We start from the raw sequence: 24,837 nt of genomic DNA, 5'->3' as shown, positions 1-24,837 counted from the left end.
TTAGTTAATTGTTTGCTTTCTTAGTCTATTAAGGCTCCTTTACCTTGCCAGAGTGGTGTAAAGGAGCCTTATTGTAAATGACAGTCACGGAATCCTCAGCGAGGAAGGTCTCCGTGCGTTCTCACTTTTTTTCCTGTGCCAGAGAGGCACAATGGGGTTAGATTACAGCTCAGGATCTGTTTTACTTACCCATTTAAAAAAAATGCAGGACAATGATTAGCAAAACCATATGACTTTCTTGTGTGAAAGTCTGAGCAATTTAAAGCAACATTCTACTTCACAGAACACCAAACACAAAAATAACAGTAATGTAATTTAAATGAAAATCCAAGGTTATAACTGGAATGCAGGGTGTTGGTTACCAAGTATTTGTAACTTAAGTTTCATGTGTTTAGGAAATGCTGAACAGTTATTGTGATTTTTTTTCTGTATGGTAGTTTAAATAAATTACGCTGTAGCTCACGAAAGCTTATGCTCAAATAAATTTGTCTCTAAGGTGCCACAAGTCCCCCTTTTCTTTTTGCGAATACAGACTAACATGGCTGCTACTCTGAAACCTACCAAAATAAGTGAAACTGGTGTAATTATATTGCATTATTTTTCAGAATTTTGCAATTTTTTGGCACAGAATTCCCCCAGGAGTAATAATAATAGAAAAGTATCCCTTTCTGTCAATATGCTATGGGGCAAGGTGGGACGGTGGCATAATAAGGGTGCCGTCTATTGCTCCACTGCAGCTCGGGAACTCTACTGTTGCAAATCCATTCACTGTGTCTACATAGGAAAGCTACACTGGTATAAGCTAACGTGTTAATTTAAACCAACAGTTATATTGATATAACTTCCCCATGTGGACACGCTTATTGTGGAATAATAATGTCCATATGGGGCGTTACACCAGCACTGGTGTATCTGGAAAAAAAAAAACAAAACCTTTCCCATCCAAACAAGACCTTATGGGTTGTGAACAAGATCACAAATTATGCTTTTGTTAGACCCTCACACCCAACCGCCCACACCCACAGTGGGCTTTGTTTTTAACACACTGCAGAAAGCACAGTCAGGCATGGGGGAGGATTGGTGGAATGGAGGTTAGCGTTAGAAGGTTTTTGGAAAAATGTGTTTTAAGTTAGATTTATAAAAAGAGAAAATTAAGGTTGTGCCGCGTACAGGATTTGGGTTTGGAGTCCAGGCACTGAGGCTGGCTCGAGAGAAGGTGTGTGGTCGCTTGTTGGAAAAGAGGGCCAAGAGAGCACCAAGTTGCACCAAGCAGGTAGAGTATTTTATTTTATCATCATTATTTATTCTTTGTATTACAGTTGCACCTAGGAGTCTTAGTCGTGGAACAAGACCTCATTTACAGAGTGCCCAAGAGTGCATAGTGGCACAAGCCAAGTCACCTAAAATCCAATGCAGGAGAGTTTCATAGGATTGTGCAGGAAATACAGTGTTTAGAACTGACACCTCCAGCCCCTTCCCTCTCCCCTCCACATAAAATCATATTTGCAGCTAAACTGTGGTACGGGCCATCATAGTTACAACCAAACTAGAGGCACTGATCCTGCAGTCCTTACTCTGGTACAACTCTCACTGAAGAAAGACTGGAGCATCAGGCTCTTTATCAATTAGGTACAGAATAACATTTACTACGCTGGTGACTAGCAGGCCAGGTTTGGGGATTTTTGAGAGAGGTGGGGGGGGTTTCAGGGAGGGGGAAATAATTTTCCAGCACCCTCTTTGAAATTAGTAATTTGCTGAACACAAGATACCCAACTTCTTGTTTAGAAAGGTTATTACCGCACAACAAGAAGGGACGCACAAAGCAAAATCTCTTTACCTCATTACTGCTTTAAAAAAAATGTTTAGTAAATTGTTTTGTCAAATAATTGGAGGAAGGGCCAAGGCCTCATGTGAAAGGTGGATTTGGGAAGTCAGATGCAAAAAGAATTAAATAAATTCAGTGAAAGGATCTAGAACTCTGTAAGCTACAGGTCTCAATAAATAAATAACCCTCCCCATTGTGATCCCAGTCCACCTCCTGTTAAAACAATGGAAAGAACTTCCATTGGCTTTAATGTTAGCAATATCTTGTTCTAAGGGCTTGCTCCTGAGAGGTCTTGAACTTTAATGGGAGTTGGAGGTATTCAGCTCTTCTTGGAATAAGCTCTTGAACACCAAAACTGACTTGAAACATGCAAGAGTCTTCATTTCATGATGCTTCATTTCTTTTGAACACCATACACTGGTACTTGCTGATGCTAGGTAAGTTTTGTAAAGAAACATACACATTAACAACCACGGAAAAGTTATGTTTTGGCTTGGAAGTGGTGAAATAGCTTATTTTGCATTTTAGAACTAGATTAGCACCTAGCAAGCAATCAACTGAGTGAGGGGCACAGAAAATAGTGACTGATTCATTTATTTCCTAAAGGATGATTAATTTTTTACTTCATCATTTGTGTCAAGGTGCATTTAGATGGAAATTGGAATTCAGGTAAAAATGCACAAAAATGGCATTTTAAATTGGCTTTTTAATAGTTAAATAAAACACCTTAAATGTGCTGGGTACCTAAGGAAAAAAAGTTTATGAAAATATCTTTTGCATTAAAATTCACTGATTTGTTAAACAAAGAAAGTATTATCTGTAGTCAGTGAACTGAAGTGATTGTTTCTGGTCACCATGTCATTCAAGGTTTTAAAACTAGTAGATCTTACACCTAATTTTCATTCATAGATTGGAAAAGGAAAAAACAAACAAACAAGCTTTCATGGTTTCTCAAATCTCAATGGGTTCCTCAACTCTGAATGGACTAGTCATTGAACTGAGCTAGCTGAATAAACTCAAATTAAGGAAACATTCTCTCTGCACCTGCAGAAGAGGCTATGGCTGTAAAAAGTTGGTTTAGCACTTCATCAAACCTGGTTCCAGCTGCTTAGCTGCCAGTAACTTCCACCAGTTCAGTGCTTTAACTTTCCTTAAAACGAATAGCAAATACATACTGCCTGAATGTTTATTTAATTTAAATAATTTTAAATAGATTATGGTAAATTGAGGCTTTAACATTGGTTGTCAATTTCCAAATAGACATCTTTTAAAAAAGAAAAATGTATTTAATTTGAATTTTTGAAATCTGGGTTTTTTTTAAATCATTGATTTTATCCATCCTGAGTTCTGCTATGCACTACAGTAGCAGCAGACCCTGTAATTGTAAGGGGTGGATGGAGCTGGTTCCCTGATGGGTTTTCTTATTGGCTAGCTCAACCAACAGGCCATTTTTAATCTCTTTATCAAAGATGATACAAGTGCATTCATTTGCTATTTAATATGTGCATTTTCGGCAAATTGGATTGCCACAGTCTTCTGGCAAGTTGCCAGCACGGCCCTCGGTATCACAGAGCTTGGGTGCTTAGTGGGACAAGTACAGAGATTTGAATGCCTTCTTGGAGCAGCACTAAGGGTATGTCTACAATACAATACAGGAGCATAGCTTACAGCCCTGAACCTGTGCTGCTTTAGCACAGCAGTGTAGCCACTTGCTACAATGATGGAAGGGGGTGTGCCGTTGTTGTAGTTAATCCACGCCCTTGAGAGTTATGGCTGCATCATGGTGACCTCTGGACACAGGAGACTTAAGTGCTTCTTTCTCCAGCTATTAGCTGTAGGGGGCTTCCCTACCAGCCTGCTGGAAGGGGAGGCCAAATACTCTGCAGCTCCACTAAGAAGGCCAGGCAGAAATACACCGTTGGTGGGACTGTCCCATATTGACATGCACAAGGAATTACACAGGACTGGTTGAGCATCCATGGTGCTTAAATAGTGGAGAGGGGAGCATCCAGGGGAGATGGTCCCCAAGGTTGGGGGAATGTCTGGGGTGGGATGGGGTCCCTGATGCAGTGAAGGTTGGGGTATAAAGGAAATAGCCAGGCAGGGGTGGGGGTTGAGAGAGCTTCCCCCACAGTGCTGTCCCTCACCTAGAGCCTTGGGACTGAGCCTCTTACCCCCACCCCCATCGTCTGGATATAAACTGGGGCATCCTTACAGCAGGTTATACTAGCCAGAGCAAAGTGAAGTCTTTAAACTACGATTTGAAGACTTCAATAGCTCAGCCATAGGTGAGAGGATTTTCGCAGGAGTGGGTGGGTTAGATCCTGTGGCCTGCGTTGTGCAGGAGGTCGGACTAGATGATCATAATGGTCCCTTCTGACCTTAGTATCTATGAATCTAAGTGGTAGCTAAATCGATGGGGTTACCAATCCTCCAGGATTGTCCTGCAGTCTCCAGGAATACATCCAACTGAAATTGGCAACCCTGAAAAAGAACTGTTCCATGGACCTAGTGGTGTCTATACTAGGGTTTAGGTGGGCTTAACTATGTCTCTCTGGGGTGTTGATTTTTCACACTCCTGAGTGACATGATGAAGTTCAACCAAAGTTTTAGGTGTAGACCAGGCCTTAGCCTTCATTTTCAAAGACAAATACTATTAATCAAGACGGTTTATTTAGACTGTAAACTCTGTGGGGCAGGGACTCTCTTCCTATTTTCTGGTCAGCGCCTAGCACAATGGGTCCTGATCATGGTCAGAGCCTCTAGGCATTATTGGAATACAAATAACAAATATTAGGAATTGCATCCGAAAATTTATCACCAAAATATAAACTCAGTGAGCATGTGAATACTAGGACCCCAAGAGGGACTAGATCCTGCTTCACAACTCTCCCCACCCCCAAGGTTTGTGCATTACCTAAACAGCCATTTTAGCAGGTGGGATCTCTTTCCTTAGCACTGAAATACTACAGGAAAAAGCCACGTTTAATGTAATCAAGCTCTACATTACAGCCACATGGAAACAGTTTCAGTCAATAAACAACCTCTGTAAGAAGACAGCAGAGCAGTGGAAAAATCAGATACCAATTTAGCCAGGATACAGAAGAGTCACTGGTTGAGCTCACGGGCTTTTGTTATAAATGTATTTACATCCAGTGAAGCAGCACACAGTTGAGTCTCCACTGCCCCTTTTAGTCTTCCGTAGCTCAGTGAGCCCAAATTGTGTCAGTGAACCCAGCTCTGCACCTTCTTCTGTGTTATTCTCTCCCATACTTGGAACAGCCTCCCACATTCTGTGCATCAAATGCTGTCCCTTTATTACCTTCAAATCTCTCCTCAAAAACCACTTCTACGAAGTGTTTCTGTCTTGATTGCTGCATCTAGTCCCCTCACAGAAGCACCACTGTCCCATGCACCGTATCTGCTGAAGTTACATCGTTAGATCCTTGGAGCAGGAACATTGGCTTTATACACATTTGATAAACCACTTCAAACATCTACCAGTTGGTGTTTTAATAAAAAAAACCTGCCTTCCAACAATGGCATCAAAGCCAAGCTCAAGACTGGACTCCAGTTCTCATACACAGTGTGCACCAGTGGAATGTCTCCAGGGGATAACAGGCTCCATCACTCCTGCAGTGTTTCACTTGAGTCAATTTCTACAATGGGTGTAGGGTCTAGCAGAAGGAAACGTGGGTGTACTCTCCTGGTCAAAGCCATCACCAGGAAGGATTCTGAACAAATAATTTGTTTGGGGTGGGAAAGGGAAGATGCATGGCAAACATACTTTCATTGCAAAATCTGATTCCTCATATTTGCTGGTAGTAAGAGGTGTATTACTAGGAATAAAACGGAATTTACTTGAGTGTGACCAAGGAGTGACACCAACATTTATCAGAATTATATCCATGAAATGAACTGAAAGATAATTCATGGTCCTCCTCAAAAGCAACTACTTGTAAAGATTAGACTGCATTACACCTGCATTATTACCACAGAATTGGAGACCAATCTGGCAGGAGACATATAGCAAACAGAAAGCTTTTTGGACATTTGGAGACTAGGCCATTCCTCTTACTAAGAGAAATACATGACTCAAAGCATGAGCAGCTATAAGAGTTATAAATGCAGATGAGTTTTTATTGGCAGAGGGAACCAGGGTTACTGTGAACTCTAGAAGCATAATGAAGAAACTTATCTATTTTTTATCTTGCCTTTGTAATTTTGATAGGAAGTTCAGCTGGAATTTTTATAAGACCCTTAAAAAACCTCAAGAATTGGTTGATGGTACTTTTAACATAAGGAAGACCTCTATTCTAGTGCAAAAGACGAAGTGGTGGTTGCCATTAAATCCAAAAAATAGGACACATTGCATTATTGGAGCAGACATTTGTCGGACAGGACATAAAACCAATGTCCTGGTATCTTGTCCTTAAAGATACCCTTCTACTTTGTGGTAGTAGATGAGGATGAGGAGTGATCTTTGTGCAGGAACTCAAGGCAATTCCACCTGCTGGCATGAACATTCAGGTGAGCACACCCTCATACTGCAGGGCATAAGTCACCTATTAGCTGCCTGACTTTAGGAAGAAACTTCCTTTATGGGCAAGTTATTACGTAGTTGTCCACTGTGCAGCTTCCTCTGAAACATATGGCAGTGATCAGCGTCAGAGACTGGACTAGACAGGCCATTGGTCTGATCTCATATGGCCACTCTTATCCCAGCTTTACTGATGAGGAAGCTGAAGAGTTTGGAGTAAGCTCATGTTGTTCCTGGGTCTCAGTATGGTGTTCAGACCACTATACACACTGCCTTTCTAATAAGCATAATAAATCACTATGCTAAAGTATACAGTGAATATGGTGAATTACTACTAATTGCAAAGTCTGGGGGCACCACAGCCCCATGCAGCATAGGGGTTAAAGACTCCTAATTGATTGAGAAATGTGTTGTTCCGATTTCCTCACCTGTGGCATAAGAGTCAAATTAGCTTAAGTAACTGGTTCTTGTCTTATGTAAATAAAGTTATGTCATTTATCTCACCAGCCTCTAGATATTTCAGTTTTGTTTATAACTGTGATATTAGCATGCACTTCTAACACACCATTCATCCATGGATCTCAAAGCACTTTACAAAGATGAAGCCCGCCAAAAGCCCTGACACAGAGAGGTTAAGTGACCCTCCCCAGATCACAAAGAAAGTCTGTAGCACAGCCAAGAATTAGAGTTGTGTCCTTACCACTAGGTACAACTTTCTTCCTCAATATCTGACTTTTGTTTACATGTTAGAGCTACTGCATGCTGTGAACACCACTACCCCAATTATAAAACTCTGCCAATAGAGCCAGAAAGAGATTGCTAGCAAAAGGTAGAAGCTGTGATCACAGAAGCTACATCGCAGAAGTACTATCCTGTAAAGAATTAAATAAATATTCATAGCAGGGGCAGCAATGACAGTTCAAAAAAGAGCTAAGTGCCTTGTGTTTGGATTAGTATCTCAAAACAACTGGGCAGCTCAAAATGCAGAAAGTGGCTATGAGCTACATTTCCTAGTTTACCAAATGTAGGCTCTTCAAAGCAACAAAATCAGCTGCTCAGCAGGATTATTTTTAAATCCCCAGAAGAGGAGTTTTACTGTTCTGTTTCAAGAGTAATAGTTTTATTCGAGGACACAAATAAGAATTCACTGAAGTTATGACTTGCATTTCTTTTTAAAAAAGGAAAAAAACAAGGCAGTTTTGCTATTGAATTAACAGTAAATGAACTTTAACCAACTCTAGGGATTCAGAGCAAGGGAGATTCATCCGCTGCATATTCATGGCCAAGCATAATGGATTTATCTTGTGTACTTGGGTTTTAATTGTATGCACTTCTTCAGCCAACTGGCAGTTTCAGTGGCACCTCAAAGCACTGGATAGGTTTCATATACATTTCATGTCTCAGCTACAAGGTGAGAAGGATGTTATTCCTGGCCACTTCTATGCATTAGGAAATATTAAATACACAAAATTTAGCCTCTGTAGACTGCAGACAGTAGAGGGCAACATATTAGGATATTTTTGATTAGGTCTGACAACAATATTCCATCCACAAGAGGGCAGTACCTCGGAGGAAGGATTCCCCAACAACATACACACATGTTCGTAGGTATGCGTGTGGTCAACCATACAACAAACTCAGTCAGAGTGAGATGAATCTAAATCATATCTGATGAATGGCTAAGCCTATTAAGTTATTACCTAGTAACCGCAACAAACCCAGCATAAATCAAGACAGTAAACAGACATACAAAAATCTTATAAGAGAAATGTTTAGGTAATTGGCCTTCCATACATTTGTACTGCATGGACATGGTAAAGATGAATCAGAACACACCTAGTCAAAAGCACTGCACTACAACAGTTCTGTATTTTAAGGGCTCTCCAGTTTATATTTACCTTTACTGTGCAGCCTTGATTAAAAACTAGGGGTAGGGGAAATCTGCCCAAAAATGTATTTGAGCAATATAATCATTGGCTTGTAATTCTGAAAAAACACTAATTGTTCAAGCTTAGAATATTTGCATTATACAAAAATAAGGGAATAAAATGCTGATCGTAAAGGATCAGACCATAAACTCCTTACAGATTTAAAAATATAAAACGTTGACAGATCACAGATGCAAATTAAGCATGGGACAGGTCTAAGGGGACTCGTATTTCTAATTGCCAATGACAGTGTGTGAACTTGGGCAAGTCCCTTAGCCTCTGAGCCTCAGCTTCTCTGTCTGCAAAGTGCATCTCTGTAAGGTACTTCAAGATCTACAGATAAATGTGCAAAGTATTACTTTATCATGGAGTGGTTAGTAAGAAGGACAGTGTCTCAGCAGTAATGAATCAAATATGAAATGCAAGAGCCATACAGTATCAATGCTGCCTACAAGTTATCGCCATAAATCGATCATTCTGATTAGATTAGGCTTCATGATGCAATCATACCCATAAGAAGCAGTTTCACAACTGCGAAATGAGCACTTTGCTCAGCAGCATATTATGAAGTATGTCTGCAGTAACTATGGAATTTTGGTCAACTTGTGATTGAAATTTGTGTTTCAAACAACACTATAAACAAAAAGTATTTCAGCGCATCCTCATTTTAAGGCTAGGTATATTAACGGCTTCTCAACAATCATTTCTGGCCACAAACTAACCCTGTGTAAATTCCCTTATTGAAAAACCAAACAAGACTAGATTCAAGAGAGAACAGATTTTCAACCTAGTATATCACCTTAGCAACTTTTTTTTTTTTTTTTTTAGCAGGCACAACATAAAAATAAATGTGTCTTTCACAGTTACAAGATGAAATTTTCAGTTGGCCAGATACTAGAGAACTGGTTTTCCACTTTTTGTTGTTGTTGTCATAGACCACATGACTGCCTCAATCTGAGAACATTTTACGTGCTAACCTGCAACAAAGACCACAGTTTGCAACTATCTTTCCTCCAAAAAAGTCTTCATATGTTTAATTAAAGATTCACTTGCTAGAGACGGTTTCCGGTTAGTAACGGGTCAGGGAAGTTCTGTTTGGATGAAGCTTTCCAATCTACTATTTTCAAGACCCAACTGAAAAATAAAAGTAACTGCCACCTTCGGGTTAAAAAGTTTGAAAGAAAGAAAAGAATCTGTAGGCATTATTTTAAAATTTGGTAGCTAGCCAAGTAACTCAGAGAGCAAGAAACAATCTGGTGATTAAAGCACTAGTGTGAGACTCTGGAGATCAGAGTTCATTTCCCAGTTCTGTCACTAACTCCATGTCTGATCTTGGACCAGTCACTCTCTTTAGGCCTCGCAGTTCACTGTCTGTAAAATGGGAACAACATTTCCTTTTTTACACTCCATCTAGCTTGTCTGCTTGGATCCAAAACCCGCAAGCACTTATACACGCACTTAACTTTAAGCATGTGACTAGGCTACCTGCATTCATAAAGTTAAACATGTTTACAGAATATAGGTCTTCTAAACTCTTAGGAGCAGGGATTATCTCCTAATATGTGCATATGCAGCACCTAGCAAGACAGGACCTGATCTCAGCTGGGATTTCTAGGTGCTACTGGAATACAATAGTAAGAATAATAAGTGATATAAAATAGGGAGCTGGAAAATGTAATGGATTATCAAACAACTTTAGAGAAGTGATTTAAAAAATAAACAATTTTAAAATAACCCCTCCTCATCACCTTGTAAAACTCCATCCAAAATCATGACATAAGTGTCTCATTTAAAAAAAAAGAAAAGAAATCAGATCCAAGGCATCTGCTACATTTTAAGTGTTAATAAATCACTAATATTATTTAACATTATTGGTAACATACAAGATTAAAGCAAAAGATAAATTTGTCAGCACAGGCCTAAGTAAGGGCCCAGTCTTGAAAAGCTGCAAAGTGGACTCCTGTGCACGGCTGAAGCCCCAATAAATCAATGTAAAGTGAAACTGACTTCATTGATTTTAAAGCATCCAAAAATGTAGAATAAACAAACTGTATAAAGTTACTGATAATAAGGGGAAGACATATGTTCCTTTGTAATCGGGTTTTTGAGTTGACAGCATCCCTTAAAATGGTTGACCTCCAATCCTAAACTTTGTAGAAGGTGAAGAATTTGCTCATAATAAGTCCTGATCCTGTAATCAGAACCCCTCTGGGCACAACACAGGCAGAGGAGCCTGTGTGCATCAATACTATTGCAGGCATGACAAGTTGCTTAGTTTAAATCCAAATCCACTGCCATCCCACACAAGCTACTGTTATCTGCCTGTTTGTTAGTGTAGGTGTCATCAGAAATACCTGTTTATGAAAGAGAGGTAATATGTTATAAGTTAAACTGATTCCCATATCTTTTAAAATGTGACTCATTTTTGCCTGTCTGGAGTCCTTCCCTCTCCCCCTGAATTACACACTGAAGGCCCAAACTACAAAAAACTCCTACAGACTTCAATGGAAGCAGAACAGCTTCAACAGTTCGGAATGGAACAAGTAAATTTTAATACAGACCTTTGCATTTATTCAATGTAAAGAAAAACAAAGCCACAATATTTCTCTAGTTCCTGATCTGAAGGCGGAGAATCTCCAAGTTCCCCCATAAATTTATGAATCTGCCACTTCTTATGACTACAAAATAATACTTCATAAAACACTAACTGCACTTTCAAAACACTGGCCAGACATTTACTCACAACACCCCTCTCAAGGAGACTAGTAAGCATTCCTATTTTACAGATAGAGAAAACAGAGAGAGAGATAAGCTGGTTGGGGCAGGCACTGGCTACTCACGCTCCAAACAGTGTGGAGATCTCATTCTTGGTTGGCCTCTAGCCGCAAATTATAATAGACAGTACAGCGGTAGATGTTTTAGAAAGGCCCAACAGATAAAAATGCACAAAACTACACAAGAAATAAATGGCAGAGATAAGAAGGCCTGGTCGAGACAGGATTTTTTTGAAATCCTCCCACTATTCTTCTGGCAACTGTGCAGCTTCATCCATGCTAGCACTACTATAATACGGCTGGTGGCCCACACTCCGCAGTTGTGTCGACCTGCTCTGAACAGAGTTAGATGACACGGTGGTAAGAATGTGGATGCCTGTTCTGTGCCAGAGGAACGCTAGGAATAGACACAGCAGTGTAAAACAAATTCCTTGTTCCTAGTCCCATGCTCAGCTCACTATACAATTCAGTCAACCCTACAAAAAGGCTGTGCCCATCACACGGAGTTAAAGATGAAGAATCTTTGCATAAGAGAAAATGGACAGTGTTCCCAAATGCAAACACATCAATGTACAGGTACATCAAGTATAATCCTGCCACCTCAGAAATTCCAGCACTCGTAGAACATAGAGAGATGGCAAATAATTTTCACAACCAAGTTTCAGAGTAACAGCCGTGTTAGTCTGTATTCGCAAAAAGAAAAGGAGGACTTGTGGCACCTTAGAGACTAACCAATTTATTAGAGCATAAGCTTTCGTGAGCTACAGCTCACTTCCTCAGATGCATATCGTGGAAACTGCCTTGTCTGTATCTGTACAAGTTTTTTCATGCAGTTGATAGATTTCCACTCCATACGGCTAAATGCAGTGCCTTGCATAATGACAGGTTTCAGAGTAACAGCCGTGTTAGTCTGTATTCGCAAAAAGAAAAGGAGGACTTGTGGCACCTTAGAGACTAACCAATTTATTAGAGCATAAGCTTTCGTGAGCTACAGCTCACTTCCTCAGATGCATATCGTGGAAACTGCCAAAAAGACAAAGTCTGTCTGAACCTAAAGAAGTTCCAGCTGTGTGTATGTAATGTGCTGCCTGTCCCCCAACCCTTTCCTTCAGGATTTGGCTCAGAAACAGATAACCCAGCAATGAGGGAGTGTCAAAAACCACAAAGACATGAAGTTTACTGCCTGCTGTTGCAGAACTGTGTCCTAGCATCATCTTACAACAATGGAAGAAAAGAAACACGTTAGTGAGATGAATTCACATACACCCACTCCCCACTACTCCAGGCATTCCCATTGGCATGGCATAGTGGTAAACAAATATAAATGCAGTTCCTACTAATGAGGCAGGGAACAGTGAGGCCAAAGAAAACGCAATCATCTCAGGGGGGGAAAAAAACTGCACAGGACTCCTCCTCTCCCATCTATGGAGGAAATCAGATACCAGCTGCACCATCCCAGGAAGGAAGCAGAGAAGCTCCTGCACCTGATGAGCCATGCAGAAATGAGCTAGTGATATCATAGTACCCAGACAGGCGCTCCACGGTTTTGCAAGCTGAGTTGACTGCCTAGCACAAGCCGTTTATACAACAACTTTTTGTGTAGCATCATTTATCCAAATTGCATTCCCTTCATCAGTTCAGTCTCCTCTAACTATCCCCTCTGGTTTTTGAGTCAGGGGCACACAGCCAGTACCTAGCAGACTTGCTGTTCCCAAATCAGTTGTCCTGGGCCATTACATTTAAAACCCACCATTTTCAGTCCATATGCATTTAGCACTTGAAGCCACCTGCCTCTGTGCTGCCAGTGTCACTTGAACTCCAGAATAAACCGAGTACATAGGACTTCACATACAGGGAAGTGGCAACGCTCATCATACTTCCTCTTTCCCTCCCACCCCAAAAGGCATCCTTTCCTTCCCTTATTTGAAGGGGGTGGGGGAAATAAGACATATGATCAAAAGATTTTTCAGAGCTAATGAAAAAATTGTTTCCGAAGAAAGTACCCTGCAGATACATTTAGAGGCACTTTTAACCACCCCTTCCCACCTCCCAAAACTGAGAAGCAAGAGCCCAACTCAGGCCATCATGCTGTATGTATATTTACACCAAAAAAAAATGGGCAGGATGGTTTTCTTTGAACTCCACAGCAAAGCAAAAACTAACACAATGTACCAGCCTAGCGGAATTCCCTGCCGCCTTTTCCAGCCTCACTCTTTTTTAGGCAGTTGTGGGGCCACACACGGGCATTCAAAGGAATGTCCCAGGTACAAATATAAAAGCAATTTTAACACCCTCCCTCCAGCTCAAAATCTGAGCCTCTTAAAAGTAAAAACAAAACGAACACCCCACCCATGTTCTTCTCCCATACATTCAAGGAGACACCTTCCTATGTTTCCCCCCTGCCCTCCAGCTACAACATCAGCTACAACATCCCTTTAGGGTTCTCACCTGTCTCTTCCTCATCATGCATGCTCTCTCCTCTGTATCAAGCAGATTTGTTTTGGAAGCAAGCTCTCACTAGTGTCTTGGACATACAACCATAAAAGCACTATACCATCCCCCCTACACCCACCCACACCAACCTACCAACACAGAATCTCTCCTCTTGACAAGGACCCTCCCTCTCCCAAGTGATTTCACAGACACATTATTTGCTTCAAAGGTATCTTCCCTATCCTACTCTCCATAGGCCAGTATAAAATTCCCTGGCAAGAAACAACCACCTCCTCTTTTTTCACCATAATTCATACCACACACATTCTGTGTCTCAAGAACATAATCTAAGTTTTAATAGCGTGCCCATCACCGTAGTATCCCAACACCGGACAAGGCGCCTCCCTTCTTCTCTAATCCCCCTCTAACCAGCCCTATGTTCAACTCCCCTGCAAAACTACAACAGCCTGCAGAATACCCCAACACACCCCAGCCCACCGGCAGCAGCAGCTGTCTCCGTCCTCCTCCTCTTTACCTGTCCCCTATTTCAGGCAGTGCAAGTGGCCACACAAACCTCAGACACCCCAAACCCACCAGAACCGAGTCTAACCTGGTGCAAGTCCCCCTCCTCAGACACACCATTGCTCTCACACAGTTTTGTGCTTCAAGCAAAGAAGGAGCCACCATCCCTCCTCATCCCACCGTCAAACTCCTCAGCAAAACCCAACCCAGCCTAAGGGGATTCCTTCCCCTCACCACCCATCTACTCTCCCCCTTCCCCCCTGAAAAAAATTAATGTCACTCGCAGCTTGTATGTCGAGGAAAGCAAGAAGCCCACCCCTGCCCTTAACAAAACCACAGTGTTAAATTCCCCCAGCAAAAAAACAGTCCTGTCTAGGGGGCACCTCCCTGCCCCCACTTCAAGGATACAAGGAGCCACCCAGATCCCTTGTATTAAACTCTCTCAGCAAAATCCGGCACAAGCTAACGGGACCTCCCCTTCCACTACCCCCAAGCCCAGCACAGGGCAAGGGGACTCCCCCACCCCCGAACCCACCTCACCCAACCTCTGCTCCAGGAAGCTCCCCCTACCCCAGGGTTCAACTCCCCCAGCCAGACCCAGCACAAGCTCAGGGGACCCGCCCCCCGAAAGCAGCACGATCCCCCCCCCCCGCCCGGTAACACTCACCTCTGGATCCTGGTCACTTCTCCACCTCACCATTTAACAGCACCGGGGGGGGGGGGATCCCCAGTCCCAGTGTGAGGGGGAGAATAATGGGGGTGCAGAGGGAGGAGAGCAGTGGGGGGTGAAAATCCCGCAGCTTCCGATGCCCCCGCCCCGACCCCCCCAAGAGAAATTCCCCCCTCCCCCCTGCTTTTTTTTTTTTTTTTTTTTTTTTTTTTTGGCTCAATCACACCAGCCTGACTGTCTTTGTCTGTCGGGCAAGCGCCATGTTGATATCAACATCCAAGCTCCCACCTGCCGCCGCTGTGAGACCCTGGGACTTGTAGTTCCCCCCTCCCTTGGGCGAAGGGGAGAGCCGAGGCCCGAGGACTACAACTCCCAGCATGCCCCCCCCCGGAACGGCACGCCAACGGAGACCGGGGCTCGGGCTAGGAGGGGACTACAACTCCCAGGATGCCCCGGGGGTAGAAGAGGCTGGGCATGACTTCATCCTGGGCAGGAGAAGGCGCGGGAGCGGGGAGAGGGAAGGGGACTACAAGTCCCATGGTGCTCTGGGTGGCAGAGGCTGGGCAGGAAGCGGGAGGATGGTTACAGTCAATAGCGCCGGCCGGGTAAAGCATGAAGCTGGTGAGTCTGTACAGTCAGCGTCTGTCGGTGGGGCTGGGGCGAAGGATTCCCCCGTGGTTCAGGCCTGGCCACCTCTGGGGGCTTCAGAGTGTTTACTGAGCGTCAGGGGGTTAACCCTCAGCCCTGCCCCTGGCTGGAGCGTGGGGGTCGCCTTCCTCCCTACCGGTGGGGAAACTGAGGCCCTGCGAGGAGCAGGGCTGGGCTCAGCGCTGGGGGACGCTTTTTGTCGTCTGTCTCTGGGGGGAGCATGCAAACACTGAGCCAGGTCCTGCAGCACATGGGAAGGCAAAGCACCCTGCCATGCAGAGCTGCAGCCGAGAGTCCAGATTCTCTGCTTCGGACGGTGACCCGAGGCTCCCTGTGAAAGGCTGGGATAGCTGCAGTGGAGGGCAGGAAGGGCCTGATGTTGATGGTAGAGTAGGAGACACTTCTGAAGGGGTGTCACACAGGCAAAGGCCTCTCTCTGCATGTCACAACGAGTGGCCCACCCTGATAATCCTCACACAGTGCAATTCCTTGTCTGAAAGTTGGAAAAGCTGAGTCACCTCCAGGCCGTCCGAACCCAAATTCTGAGTTCTTTAACTTGGAGCGATACGGTCCTTAAAAGTGGAGCTCTCTGAAAATACTTTGGTTTACTTTGAAGAAGGATTTTCCGTAGGGAAGGTGTGTATTCTAATAGAGCACAAGCTTGTGGGGTGGAGCTCCTGAGTTCTGTCTCCATCTCTGGCTCGTTTTGTGACTTTGGGCAAATCACTTACCTTCCTTATGACATAACTTCCCTCTGTAAAATGCAGTTAATAGGTAGGTAGCTTAAGGTTCTGATCCTACAAACAGTTACATATGCATTTACTTGGCACTGCCTCTGTGCAGGGGCCTGGACTTGATGACTTCTCGAGGCTCTTGCAGCCCTACACTTCTGTGATTCAATGTGCTTAACGTTATGTGAGTAGTCCCACTACTCATGTAAACTTAAGCACATGCATAAGTGTTTGTAGGAGTGGGGCATGATAGGAAGGATATGAAATCTAAGTGTTTGCAGAATGCACTGAAATCCTTAGTTTGTATGTGCATAGTGCTTTTCACCTAACTTACTTTAGTGAGCTACCATGTACTGAGCTGAAAGAACAATTTTGTGCTAAGAAACAAAGACTCCATTGTTGGGGGGAGGGCAACTGGGCTGAAATGAGTATAAAATATTTGGAGGCCAAGGTGGTAGCTGCAGGTCCTAGCCTTGTCTTGGGTCACGAGGGAAATCCAGGGTTTTTGGCAATTTCATCCTGGTCCCCCATTTATTTGTTTTAAATCTGGAAGAAAAAGACCAAAAACAATAGGCACCAGTCCTAAGCAGTGGATTTCTGCTCCATAGCCTAGTGAAGACAATGGAAAGATGGCCACTGGTTTTAATGTACTTTCATTCAGGCTCTTGCTGCCGCTGACAATTATAAAGGGAAATCCAACAGCAAACTCCACCATATATATATATATATGTATATATTACACATACACTGCCCATAATGAGCATGTAACTATAACATTTGAGCACTGCTGCACAACCTGCCCTCGTTTCTGTGTGAAACTTGAAACGTTGGGTTTTAACCTACAAGTCCCTGAATGGCTTGGGGCCTGGTTACCTGAGAGATTGCCTCTCTCCCACTCCAAGCAGCCACATGTGAAGTCAGCAGAGGCACTCATACTCGTGATCCTTCAACATAAATAAGTAGGGACCTAACAAATTCATGATCCACTTTGGTCAATTTCAGAGTCATAGGATTTAAAAAATTGTACATTTAATGATTTCAGATATTTAAATCTGAAATTTCACATTGTTGTAACTGTAGGGCTCCTGACCCAAAAGCGGGTTGTGGGGAGGGGGATCACAAAGTTATTGTAGCCGGGTCGTAGTATTGCCATCCTTATTTCTGTGCTGTTGCTGGAGGGGCGCTGCCTTCAGAGCTGGGCGCCTGGTCAGCAGCTGTCACTCTCCGGCCATCCGGCTCTAAAGGCAGCACAGAAGTAAGGGTGGCAATACCAAGACCCCCTTACAATAACCTTACAACCCCCTTTTGGGTTGGGACCCCCAGTTTGAGAACTGCTGGTCTTCCCTGTGAAATATGTATAGTATAGGGTAAAAATACACACAAGACCAGATTTCACAGCGGAGACCAGGTTTCACGGTCCATGGTGCTTTTTTCACAGCCGTGAATTTGTTAGGGCCCTATAAATAATACAGTGGAGCATCCTCTGTGAGGAGTCCTTGGATTTGGAACTTGCTCCTTGCCTTGATCTGCCAGAGTCCAGATGTGTTAACTTTCCAGCTGCTTTTCAAAGCCTGTCTCTTTCTTCTCTAAAGCTGTTGAAGAGATCATGGGCTGAGGTTGATATATTTATGGACAGACTTTGGTTCATGTGTTATGACCTTTAATTAATGGAACAGGCACCGAGAGCACTTGGGATGCCTGTAGTTGTATTTTTAGAAAACTGAAGAAAAGATAAATAGCAAACTAGACCCACCAGTTGGACAGGCCAAAGAACACAACATTTGGGGTACGTTGCAGGTCTGCTTCAATGAGCTTTAAGCAATAATAACTGTTTATTTGAATTTCAATACAGTACAACTTAAACTATTTGAAAGTCATACAGGACATTGAATAAGTCATAAAGGAAAAAAACGGGGTGGGTGGTTTTCCATGGATCCAAGAGATTTCAGGGACATCATCATGTTCCTATTATGCCTCTGGCGTTTAGGGCAGTGACGAAGCTCCTCCACTCCTGTCAGTTTCTGGCAGGTCTTTCAATGGTTCCCCAGCTGTGCCCCAGGTTTTTCAGCTCGGCTTCTACAGCTCTTCGCCATGTTGTTTTGAGGCAGCCTCGTTTTCGCTTGCCTTCAGGTGTCCATCTTACTACTACTCTGGTGATAGAGTCAGTTTCCGTCCGAAGCAGGTGACTGATCCATCTCCAATGCCCTCTGGCAATGATGGTGCTCAGGTCCTCTTGGCTGCACTGTGTCGATAGATCTTGGTTTGAGATTGTTCTGGGCCAAAATATACAGAGGATTTTTCTGAGGCAGGTTGTATGGAATGAAGACAGTTTGGATGTGTCATACTTTCTCATTCCCCAGCATTCTGCGCTATAAAATAGTGTTGAAAGTACGCCGCTCTGATAAATCTTGAGTTTGGTTTTGGTGTTGTATTTTGATGATTTCCAGACTGTATTTAAGCTCCTGAAGTTGCTCCTGGCTTTATTGATTTTGTTCCGGATGTCCTGGCTTATTCCACCATCCTGGCTGATGGTACTGCCCAAGTATGTGAATGTTTCTACATTGGTGAGAACATAATCCTCTATCCGTACTGGTGATGTTGAGACAATATTAAAGGTCATATCATCTATTTTGTTGCGGTTTATTTTCAGTGCAATTTGCTGGCTATGAATGCGTTGAGTCAGTTGTTTTTTCTTGTATATGGTGTTGGGTATGTGATAGGAGAGCGACATCTGCAAAGTCCAGGTCTTCAAGGGATGAGACGAGTGTCCATTTAATGCCTCTTGGCATGTCTTCTGTTGTACACTGCATTACCCAGTCGATGGCAATGTTGAAGAGGATTGCAGACATGACAAACTCCTGACGTACTCCTCTTTTGACTTCAAAACTGAGCTTGCTGTGATCAACACTGCATGTAAAGTTGAAAGAGAAGCTTTTGATGACGATGATGATATGGAAAGGAATGTCATATGCCCGCAGAATGCGCCATAGGCTGGTCTTGTGAATGCTATCCAAAGCCTTCTCAAAGTCTATGAAATATATGTAGAGTTACCGTTGCGATTCTAAGCACTGTTCTGTCATGTTTCGTAGAATGAAGATGTGGTCTGTGCATCCATGCCCTTTCTAAAAACCAACTTGCTCTTTTCTGAGAACGCTATCAGCTGCCTCTGATATACGCTGGACTATGATCTTACACAGTACACCTCTACCCCGATATAACGCGACCCGGTATAATACGAATTTGGATATAACGCGGTAAAGCAGCACTCGGGGTGGGGGGGCTGCGTGCTCCAGTGGATCAAAGCAAGTTCAATATAATGCAGTTTCACCTATAATGCGGTAACATTTTTTGGCTCCGGAGGACAGCATTATATTGGGGTAGAGGTGTACTTTGCTTGGCACAGATAAAAGTGTGATACCATGCCAGTTATTACAATCACTGAGAGTAATTGAAGCAGATATTTATGAAGTCATTGGGAGGTGAATTATCTACAATTCAATAGGTTAATCATTAATATTTGGAGGATTTTCTTGCCATGCTGTATTAAGAGGAGAACATCACCAGACAGACATTTAAATTGTTTTATTTAACTAAAACAACAACGTTAAGTATTCTGGATTTTTTCTTCAACAGCAAACATATAATATTTTAATAAAACAAGCATATGTCCCTTGCTTCTCACATTTATCTCCAGACTTCTTCTCCTTGTCCAGATCTGTTCTGTCCCCAACAATCTTCTATTCTTTGAACTTTTTGAAACTTTGCACTTTTAGAGAGAGGTAAGGGATTTATTCTCTGTACACAAATTTGCAGAGGGATGATAGAGTTGAGGTCTGTTATTTCTCACCTCTCTCTATATATATTTATTTATTTTAAAACATTTTTGCTGTTAACAAGCATGTTACCTCTGGAGACACAAATCCACAGTTTGAGAACTGCAAAACTAAGCTTCTCTGATGGTATCTTCTAGACTGAGCACTGATATTGGGTAGATAGAAAGATTAACCTAAATAACCTATACAGAAGCCTGTGGAACCCCGTAAAATTGGGTCCCTAAACCATGAACTATTGGAACTCATTTACAAAACTTTTCTTAAACATTACATGAATATATTGTCTCATACTATAGAATTATAATTTATAATCCCTATTCCATGATGAGATATCTTTGAGCTATAATGTATCTTAATTATAACTATCTTTAGGCTTTTTCCTCAAAACGCATTTTATCAAAAAAATCCGTTTTAAATAAAAAAAAAACAGATTTTTTTTTTAAAGCATAGATTTTTATCTACCCTGTGTTGAGCACTTCAGGGACATAACTCTGTTCTAATAACAAGGGAGTTTTGAACACTGAAGGTTGTAATGTACCCATTTAAAAATACTTAATTGCTGAATTTTTAATACCTTTGTTTAATTAGGGTCTACAGAAAATTGTCTGTTTTCCCACATCTCCTCCCACTTGCTGGATCTGTGGCAGCAGTTACATATGATTTCAGTCATACAAAGACTTATGTGGGTGCTTAATTTTACACCCAGGAGTAGCTCTATTGACTTAATGGACATTATTCCCATATATTCACAATAAGCCCCAAAACCGCAAGGACTTCTCTTAAAGCTGTGCTGACAGAAAGCAGAATTTAAAGAGATGCTGTTGAATAACTTAGGTTTTGCAATTTAAAATTAAAACTTGAGCAATTACAAATCTAATAAGGAAAATGTCTTCCTGATTTTTCAAATTTAATTAAAAACAGCTTCTTTAGGGGTGGATGTAAACATTCTCCTCAGGACTTTTAACCCAAACATTGTGGGCCTGTGTTAATGTGTGGGATCGGTGCTAGAAAGTAAAATGGACTAATCTACCTTATTCACTAAAGAGAGTAAAATGAAATAAATGATCACAAAATAAACGTGGCTTTTAAAATCAGTTTTTAATCAATTTAGTGTTTTAAATGTCTGTGAAGAGCTTTGAATATATAAAGTGGCTATGGTCATACTTAGTATTTAAATTGTGCAGCAAGAGAGGCTAAGCTACCAGAAGTGATGTCTTTGAGATGTTAAAGCAAAATCTTGACCACTTGAGGTCATTACAGATCCCAGGTAGGAGAGCAGAGGCCCACATGTCCTGGCCGCATTCTAGTTTGAGCAATAATATTACCCCTCCGGTTTCAATCATATGCAGTATTCTTCACTTCGTGGCTTATACTGTTCCACAGTGTTGCTATACATTTTCAAATATTTGCCACTTTCTGTACCAGAGGTGCCTGCTTCTCGGTTGAGACTGCAGTCACCCCTCTGATATGTAATTTATATCTTCGCTTGTTAAGTTTGCAAAGCATTTAGGGTTCTTCATGATCGAGGAGGTTATATAAATGTAACTTGTGCTGGTGTCTTTGTTCAGAAGCAAGTCCCACACTCAGAGCTGCGGCTTAGGCAGGCTACATTTGTACAACTTTTCCTTTGCAGGGTTGTTTGCCAAGAAGCCTAGGCTGCTGCCATTTTTTTAAAAATAATAAATGACAATTATTTGACCCTTTCAGCTTGTGCTTTGTTATAGTTGATTCTTCATTAATTCTAGTTTTCTTCTTTCAGTACTGCTTGTCGGGGCATCCAACCTTGCCATGCAATGTGCTCAAGTTCAAATCTACCACCATCATGTTAGACTGTGGACTGGATATGACCTCTACCCTCAATTTCCTCCCGCTGCCACTGGTTCAGAGGTATGGTCAGTTTGCAGCCTGAAAGCACTCTAGCCCAGCTCTTCCCAGGCTGCACTTGGAGTGCTTTTCTTAAAATGGCACCTGAAGCGAGAGAGGGTACAAATGAGCAGTATCGTCTGATATCATATATAGACCTGCTCACTTAAAAGTTCCCTTTATCAAAATAATGTCCCTTGGCTCAGTAGACAGAAGACATTTTATCAATTTATTGATTGGCTTTTCCAGATAATTTATTCTGAGCTTCAGTAAAGTATTGCTGCAGCTGCTGAGTGCAAGTGAGGTCGCATATCTGTCATCTTTCTGGCTTCTTCATGCAAGATGAGATAAATGGGTAACTGATCTGGAGTGCATGGAATCCCAGCAAACGCTGTTTAACCACCTTCTTCTCCAGCTCTTCTTCAGAACTAATGCAAATAAAAATAACACTGATTGCTTTTCACCTGTAGATTTGAAAGCATAAGCATTATTAGCCTAATTTTTTAACAGGTGGGGATAGAAATGGATTAATGATGAGGTAATGTGACTTGTCCAGAATCCCACAGTGAGTGATTAGTGGAGCCAAAACCATAATTTAGCTCTCCAGACTCCCACTTCTGTGCTCTACCCACTGACTAGACCATGCTTCCTTGTGGTATAAGTGAAATTAGGCCCTTTGCTATGGTGGCTTACTTCTTACGTAAGGTTGAAGAAGTTGCCAAAATGGCAGGTGGGGAGGAAAGGGATATGTTTAATTCTACGGTGACTAGAGGCTCAAAAGAGTTTTAATTAAAATTATATAGGCCTCTTCAAATGCCTTGGCCCACAACCTTAGTCACTGTGGCAGGTGGATGCTGTAGTTTTGACTTTGGTCTAATGCACTGCAGGGTCTGGGTGCTGGACTGGAGGTGATCATGGGGGTGTGAGAGCAGTCTTATTGATTAGATGGAGTAGAACAATTGCCCAATGTGCCTTCCTGGAGGGGGAAAAATAGACCCACATAAGCATCATTCTGCCAGGGCCTGCAGCTCAACCTCTGCTTTATTGAAGGCGATTGATATGAACTAAAAGAATCAGCCTGGACACCTGATCTCTGTCCAGCACCAAAATGAGCTGAGAGCTATCGACATACCATACAGAGGACCACAACTAGATTTTTTTTTTTAAAAAGGATCCATGAAATCTGAGGACTCCAGGTCCACACCTGCTTTCCAAAAACTTCCCCAAAACAGAAAACTTAGAGCAGTAATTGACAACATTATCTGTGCCAAGAAGTAACTTCTTCCACAAAGGCCTAACAGTTGCTTTAGGGGTGCTGGCATCAGTGCTCCTTGTGGCAATCCAATAGCAGATCCAGTGCCTCCTTGTTTGATTTAACCTGTCATGAGTGACTACATTGCAGGTCATAGCCCCAAATTCCCCAAGAATCTCCAGAACTTCTGAACAAAACTGACTCAATTTCAGTAAAGAAAGATGTCAGATTTGACCCTCTTCTGACCCAGCAGAACCAACTAATCAGATCCAGAGACAGTCTTGTCCGTAAGGTGATTGAAAAGCCCTTGCAGCAAGAAATGTACCAAGCATGTACCTTTGCAAGGCTTGGCCAGCTTTGGGGAGATAACTAATCTCCTGAGCACTCTGTGAAAGGGGTGAGTTGTGGCCGTGAAAGTCAGGCTTTTGAGAGGGGCTGGATCTGAGGAGTCCTGTTCTATCTATGGTATTTATAGAATCCTAGTTACCATAGTATCTGAGCACCTCCCAGTTTTTAATATATTTATCATCACAACATCCCTGTGAGGTAGGGCAGGGTTATTACCTGTAAAATGAGGATGGGGAACTGAGGTACAAAAGGTACAGCTATGTTGAAGTTGGGGGGTGGGGGGAGCAAATGGCAGCTCATGTAGCTGTACCCTTGTTAGCTGTACTCTAGCTAGCTTGCTAAAAATAGAAGTGAACTTGAACCCAGATTTCCCAAGTTCTAAGTTTGTGCACCAACGACTGGACCATCTTTCCTCTTTGCCTTGGACTCTGCTAAAATGAGGCATGCCTCATACCTTTGCTTTAGACTTCCAATGAGGGAAGCCCTGTCTTGTTTCGCCTTGTTTCTTCACACTTTTCTGTTCTATCACAAAGTTGTTTAGACTCCATCTAGTCCTGCAAAAGCCTTCCCTGCTCTCGGCAACGTGATACACCACGATTCACGCACAAAGCGTGTGTTTGATGAGTTGGCCAAAGAATGTTCTTTTGTGCCATCTATACACTGGAAACAGGTGTATCAACGGAAGTTCTCTCTCTTACAACAAAGTCAAATGCGAAGAGATAAAAATGAACACACAGAAAGCACTTAACCTTTCCTTTCTAGCAGCGTGACACGCTTGCTCACTTTATTTATGTGACAGTTCTAACTAGTTTGGATCAATCAATCACTCCATCACAATATCAAGAGTGGTGTAGGAGGGAATTGTGCTACTTTTTGGCTTCGAAGGAAGAGTCCTCTTTGCCCCATGTCTCTAAATACATTACCACTTAAACCCAAGACCTAGCTTTTAATTTTGCTACAAAAGCCAAATGTCTTGGTATCTTTTTTGACTCTAGACACTCCGTCTCTTCTCTCACTTGTTTAATTTTTTTTTACCTATAGCATATCACATACACTTGTTCTTGCTTCATTCCTGCCTTTCCCTTAGTTTTTTTAACCCCATCTCACCTTCTCAAAGTGAGCTTCTTTGAATCCCTGCATCTCCAGATTGCTATGTTATTCCAGGAAACGGATTTATTTCACCTCCGCGCACTCACTGGGTTCTGTACATTTCCAAACTAATTCAACTTTGCCTTCCCAGTTTTCAAAATGGGATTGACTTCACCTGTCATCACCCTCTCATGCCACAGCTCTGATCTTATCTTATCCCCAGTCTTCACTCCTCCCATCTTAATCTCCTCTGTGTCCCACTCCCTGTGATGTTCCATAGTGGTGCTGGGGTCGATTGCACTTTTGCTTGTGCTTCTCTGCATAAGAACAGCCATACTGGATTAGACCAAAGGTCCATCTAGCCCAGTATCCTGTCTTCCA

General features: G+C 42.4%; 2 protein-coding genes across 12 annotated transcripts in view; one reads left to right on the top strand and one right to left on the bottom strand.

Annotated features, from left to right (window-relative positions):
* HMBOX1 (homeobox containing 1) overlaps positions 1-14,804 on the bottom strand; it is a 142,508-nt gene extending 127,704 nt beyond the window's left edge. For all 11 annotated transcript variants that reach the window (XM_084623911.1, XM_084623908.1, XM_084623914.1 and 8 more), the window contains exon 1: positions 14,690-14,804. The gene's annotated coding sequence lies outside the window, so the exon portion shown is untranslated. The remainder of the gene's footprint in view (positions 1-14,689) is intronic.
* Positions 14,805-15,232: 428 nt separating this feature from the next.
* INTS9 (integrator complex subunit 9) overlaps positions 15,233-24,837 on the top strand; it is an 80,093-nt gene continuing 70,488 nt past the window's right edge. The window contains exons 1-2 of the mRNA XM_084623898.1: positions 15,233-15,313; positions 21,664-21,791. Of these exons, the coding sequence (XP_084480024.1) occupies positions 15,305-15,313; positions 21,664-21,791 (137 nt within the window). The 5' untranslated portion in view covers positions 15,233-15,304. The remainder of the gene's footprint in view (positions 15,314-21,663; positions 21,792-24,837) is intronic.

The sequence above is a fragment of the Lepidochelys olivacea genome (genome assembly GCF_965140295.1).
Source record: "Lepidochelys olivacea isolate rLepOli2 genome assembly, chromosome: 3".
Lineage (NCBI taxonomy): Eukaryota > Metazoa > Chordata > Testudines > Cheloniidae > Lepidochelys > Lepidochelys olivacea.
This window is presented reverse-complemented; position numbering and strand designations above follow the sequence as displayed.